A 5,953-nucleotide genomic window follows, 5' to 3' on the forward strand; every position below is an offset into this window, starting at 1 on the left:
TCCAGCTCCCCGGCTTCACCAAGCTGGATAATTCGGTTCCTCTCACGATTGGTGATTTGGAGTTGCCCTTGTTTTTCTTCCGGATGCCGTAATTCTCACCTTTCTTCAGGAAATTTCGCACGACCGTCTCTCCTCTAACCGATCCTCTTGGCGATTGCACGGTTACTTTGGCCAACATCCTTCAATTCAAGGATTAATCTTCGCTCCGTTTCGTCCAAGAACTTTCCTTTCGGCATCTTGAAAACTGTCAACAAACAACACTGTGCACGAATCGCAAAACTTTCCGCACGCATCCGTTTACATCGGCAGCAAAAGAAAATGACAAGTTTTTTGTAGTGTGAGTGAAGCAAACACAAATGGCGTTAGCTTGGACACTGTGCGCTTATAGGAATTTCCTGGCCAAAAATGATATTTTTATTTCACAAATCGAAAAATTATTAATTTTGACTGTCTTTCATACAACCAAGTGGAAATATAGTAAATATCATTTTAGTAACAGATCGTCAATGTTTTATGTAATAACTAGTCGCAAATGTTGAAAAATGCGTGTGCGCTTATAGGAATTTCGGCCACTGTATTAGTCAATTAGAGTTAAATTAATGACAATATGTTTGGTTTTTATTCACTCCGTTAATTATTAACATGCTTATAACTTTACATTTATTTTTAATCTAGTAACCAACGTCTAATAATTGATAAAAATAAAAACAAATAATTTGTTCGTGTTGAACGTCATTTCGCCGCGGTCTGACACCAACTCAAGTTTTTACGATCGATGACCGCGTGAACATCGTTTGATTGAAAGAAAAGTTTGTGTCTATATTTTTATAGCAAGTTTTAACCAGAAGTGTTTAAGAAAAGATATTTTTAAAGTTTGCTGACTCCTTTGTGTGTGAATAAGTTAGAAATACATATTTATCGGTGCTTCTAGAGACTGTCCGGTATTACGAGCCAGTGTTTTTAAGATCCGGAATCTTCTAAAAGACCCTGGTTTAATTAGTGTAAGTGAGTTTTGTGCAAGAAAAATAAGAGAAAATTCAAAAAATAGCTCTTTGTAGCTTTGTGAGTATTCAAAATTTAACTCGATGTGAAATAAATAGTGTTAACTTTCATAATAACAGTTCGAGCCGCAACGATTGCAGTTCAAGCTACACGCTCCTCGGTACAGGTAATCAAAGCACTTATATTACAAACGTGCTATTCTTTTTGACATTATAGGGCAAACGCAGACATCAAGCTTTTTAAATATCTATATTTTATTGTGTATTGATGTTCATTAAAATTAAAAGAATATTATGTGCTATTACACAGATGTCCGGATTTTGATTCATAAGTGTCCGGATTTTGATTCATAAGTGTCCGGATTTAAAGACATCGTTTGCATCAGTTGTCCGGATTTATGGACAAGACATGCTCAAGTATTTGAATGGTTTTCATGTTAAAATCATGGTTTTTACGAAAAAGCTCATCAGTAGCGTGAAGATCTTGAGTGAAACATGGTTTGAAACAATATTACCTTTAAAGGTATACTAAAACAACACCTTGATATTAGCATTTGAACATTTGTGTCGACTTAAGCGTTCGCACCACGGTATATGATATAAAAAGAAAGCTCTCTGCAAAATTTCAGTGAAAAATCTCTGTTTTTCGATTTTTGACATTTATTTTTAGTTTACTGACTTTTTCGGTAGTCCAAAAACCCAGTTATTTTTACCGAACAGATTGAGTGTGTATCACTTGAAATTCAACATGTTAAGGGCTAACAAGATGGTAACCTCGTTCTACTACTTTAAAACCAAGATGACATCAAAATCCAAAATTGCCACCAGATTTTTTACTCAAAATAATACTCTTATTCTTTACTTGACTCTAAGAAACAAACAACGATTGAAAACTTGTTCCTTTGTTGTACAAAAAATGATGTTTGCATTTAGGTTTGTATTGATTGCACTCGCCATATACGTCAAAATCGTAGAACATGATTTAGAAAATCGTTCATTTCATAAAGTAAACACCATTATTCACCTAGTTTTTGGAGCCTACCTTATTCAGTTTTTTTCTCATGACGGGGTTAGTGGTCTAATGGCTATGGCTTCCGCTTCATAAGCAGAAGGTCATGGGTTGCAATCCCATGCCCGTCCCTTACTCGTACTTTGTAGTTGTATCTTTCACTTGCTTATATCTATCAAAGTTGATCTAACACAGTTCATAGCATTTGCTAGAACCTGAGACGGACAAAACAAAAACCGTTTCCATTCTAGTTGGGTTGTAATATCACAACATGTTGCAAATCATTTTCATAGTTTCAAGAATGATTGTTCTACCCCGCATGTTGTGAAACAGAATCTATAAGATGAATTCAATAATTAGTGCAAAAGGTTCCACCAAACTCACCGTGACTGGTCAAAACATTAAATTCCAAAACATTGACTATTCACGCCTCACGCCTCGTTATCAGATTTCTTACACCAGCCTGCGATAAGCTGCATTGGGGCTACATCGATATGCGCCATAGATAAGATAGCCAATTACGGAATAAAATCCAACCGGCTTGCATCACACTCGATTCACTCACGGTTCGTCAGTTAAACGATAAACATCACCGGCTATATTCAAGCACTCGATTGCATTCACAATGAGTAATTTTTTCGATACCATTGATCCGACCATTTTCCGGTCGTACATCTTCTGGTGCTCGGTGCTGGGCCTGAAGATGTTGGTCATGTCCGTTCTGACGGGTATGAAGCGACACGCCAAAAAGGTAAGTATCTGAAGATGCCTCACACTACTGCGTCATGACGCGTCAAGCTAATCATCTTCCCCACCCATTCGTAGGCCTTCGCCAATCCGGAAGACGCGCCCAAGGGCGTTAAGGTAGTCACAAACGATCCGGACGTGGAGCGTGTCCGCCGTGCACATTTGAACGATCTGGAGAACATCCTGCCCTTCTTCATCATCGCTTTCCTGTACATGTTCACCAATCCGAGCGTATTCGTGGCCACCAATCTGTTCCGGGCGGTTGCCCTAGCGCGAATTGTACACACCCTGGTCTACGCGGTGTTCGTCATTCCTCAACCAGCCCGCGGACTTTCTTGGATGGTGGGCTTCTTCAGCACGGGCTACATGGCCGTCAAAACGATTCTGGCGTTCCTCTAGATTAGTGGTGCTCAACCTGTGGGCCGTGGCTAAAGTATGCGGTCCGCGGACATTTTTAGATATATGAAAATGGATAATCAATTTTTAAAAATGAATACGTGGTTTTCTTCTCATCTTGACGTAACGTCCCTGCTGGAACAGAGTCTGCTTCTCAGCTTAGTCTTCTTTCTAAGCACTTGCACAGTTATTGAGGGAGAGCTTTCTTTGCCGATTGACCATTTTTGCATGTGTATATTATGTGGCAGATACGATGGAACTCTATGATAAATTTGAACAATTTTCAGATATAAATTCTGACTCTTCTTCCCATTCTATATGGTTCAACCATGTTGTCTCCAATTCTGATCAAGACTCACATTAAATTGATATTCTCACAACTCGAATTCTTGAAAATCACTATAAAAAAGTCGATTGTTCGGAAGTTCATGAATTAGGGACAAAACATCTTATTTCTTATTTATTTGGAAAGTATGGAAAAGTATTGTAAAATATTGAAAATTCAGTGAAATTAAAACCAGTGAACACAGGATATTTTACCATAATGTTTTTCTCTAGTGAGTAGCTAAAACCATAAACTTGGTGGATAGGTGAGTCGTGCTTCTGCAATGTTTGGGAACCTATACTTTAGACAGAGAGTGAACCTTCGTATAGAAAATAAAAATTAAACGATTTCAAGCGCGAAACGGACCTGAGTAAAATCGTAAACATTTTCATACCGTGACGACAGCCATGAATAACTAATAACATCGAATGACGAAGCTCCAGCAGGACCCACTGCTGGATGTGTGCGTTGTCCATTCTGAGCACGTTTTGCAAATCACTTTGAAATGTATAATGGTTTTCTTTTGGATTTGGAGCGACACATCGTTGAAAATTGTTTAAAGATGGAGGCTTTTGTCCTGCATGTTTTGAAAGTTACAGTTGGCGTGACGCTAATTGGTTGGAAGCGTGGCTGGTGAACGAAATTGGGGAGGTGTGGTTAGCTGTAAAAATAGAGAGGCAGATAACAGCTATCTCTCCATGCAGGGGGCTGATAGGTACCACTCACACGAAGAGCCACGTTATATCGGATGTATATGCTGATTCGTTTCAACTCGGTAGCATATAGTAATTGGGCGGTTATAATTTCTAAAAAAAAATTAAAATCCAATCGCCCGTATCACACTCTATTTAGCTTTATATACATGCATTTGTATACCAAGAGTTGGAGGACTTATGAGTTTTGCAGAAAACGTGTGTAAGCTGGTGGGATTTGAATTCAAAACTAGTAAGTTTCTGAGCTATTTGATTATCAAAATACTCAGTAGCTTAGTTGGTCTTAGTACTCGTCTAGCATCCAAGAATCGGGGGTTCAAGTCCCGCCAGGTAGTGGCCAGGTTTAAGTTAAATTTTAGTGGATTTTTGTTATCCAAACTTTTTTCAAGACTGCCTATAAATAATGCATTCTTTTATATCTCTCATTCTTCCAGGTACGAACTCATTTCCATGGAAACTAGATCTCGGTTAACCTAGGTTGGTATATATTTCGAAATCTGAGATAATATGATAATTTGCTGCTTACAACAGCAGCTCAATCCCATCGAACCTCAAACCTTCTTGGAAATATTCACAAAACAAACCTCTTTTTCTTCAACAGCTTAGGTTGCTTAGAAAGCTAATTTTCCTAATCCCGAAAATTCTTCTTTCACGCTCCATTGTGGAGCAGTATCAGTTCGTCCCGAAACTTTGGTGATGCGATGCCAGTAAATAAACCCAATAACTTCATTCCACTAAGTAGATAATCTCCGCTTCAATCCACCGGAATCTCTCCCTGGGTGCCGTTTTTCATCCGTTACTACGGAGACGAAAGCATTCTTCTTACGAGGACGACGACGACGGTGTTACCGATCTAGGGCAGCTTGCAGCAGCAGCAGCATCAGCAGCCATAACCCTAATAAATCTCTTTCATCGCACCCCACGGCTGAAATCGGATCCGAAGGTCACACGAGCGCCGAACGACAGCAACGGAGCCCGGAGCCTCGTCGGTCACATCCATTTCGATTTCGTGCCCCAACCGGTTGCTGGCTCAAAATGTAGCTAACGATCAACACGGAAAAACTCGGCGAAAATTTCTAATAGCTCCGCGTCGTCGTTCGTCCGACAAGTGAGTGCGGAGAAGATAAATTTTTATCTCAGCGCGTCGAATGTATGGCACTTTGAGTGTGAGTTGTGTGGTTGGTTGGCGCTAAGGGTATGTGTATTTCGAATGGTTCCGACAAAACGAAATATTGTCAAAATCCTCGAAATTTTTCGTTTCGCGGCCTTGCGGTTAGTGTTGCACTATTGATTATTGGCAACAAACTTTGAAAAAATCATAAAATGTTGACCCTTTTCTTATCTAACCAATCACGTTCAAGCACATTTTTGGGTTCCGCTTTCCAATATAAAAGCACACCGGTCCCTGCTTCTTCCCTCAGATCATCTTCAGTATCGATCATTCTGCGTCCGACAGTCAATCTGATCGAAAGTGTTAGTTGCGCGATTTAAATCGTTTTTGGCTTCTGCGTTTTGCGCAGTAGTGCCAAGCCATCCCGCGTCCCTGCGGTCTGTCCCCCGCAGTTTGTCAACCTCATCGGTTTGGCAAATCATCGGGCGTTGTTGCACCAACCGACAGCCAGCTACCAGCGGCCCATGACAGTTGCTGCGATGGGTCTCAACCACCACAGAAGTAGGCTGACCATACGTACCGTATTTAACGGTACAGTACCGTTTTTCCTACCCGAACTAACTGCTCCGTCGTATTATCAAAAAAAATGCT

The 5,953-nt window shown here is 40.1% G+C and overlaps 1 protein-coding gene across 1 annotated transcript; it reads left to right on the top strand.

Annotated features, from left to right (window-relative positions):
* The first annotated feature begins 2,547 nt into the window (after positions 1-2,547).
* LOC110681143 (microsomal glutathione S-transferase 1-like) lies at positions 2,548-3,251 on the top strand. The gene is made up of 2 exons (XM_021856913.1): positions 2,548-2,761; positions 2,836-3,251. Exons 1-2 carry the CDS (start codon positions 2,636-2,638, stop codon positions 3,154-3,156), a joined length of 447 nt encoding a protein of 148 aa, XP_021712605.1. The 5' UTR covers positions 2,548-2,635; the 3' UTR covers positions 3,157-3,251.
* The last annotated feature ends 2,702 nt before the right edge of the window (positions 3,252-5,953 follow it).

The sequence above is a fragment of the Aedes aegypti genome, unplaced genomic scaffold (assembly GCF_002204515.2).
Source record: "Aedes aegypti strain LVP_AGWG unplaced genomic scaffold, AaegL5.0 Primary Assembly AGWG_AaegL5_hic_scaff_462_PBJ_arrow, whole genome shotgun sequence".
NCBI classification, from domain to species: Eukaryota; Metazoa; Arthropoda; class Insecta; order Diptera; family Culicidae; genus Aedes; species Aedes aegypti.

Coding starts and splice junctions, on each gene's coding strand:
- LOC110681143 (XM_021856913.1), top strand. CDS start 2,636: ATGAGTAATTTTTTCGATACCATTGATCCGACCATTTTCCGGTCGTAC. Junction 2,762..2,835: donor TGAAGCGACACGCCAAAAAG/GTAAGTATCTGA, acceptor ACCCATTCGTAG/GCCTTCGCCAATCCGGAAGA.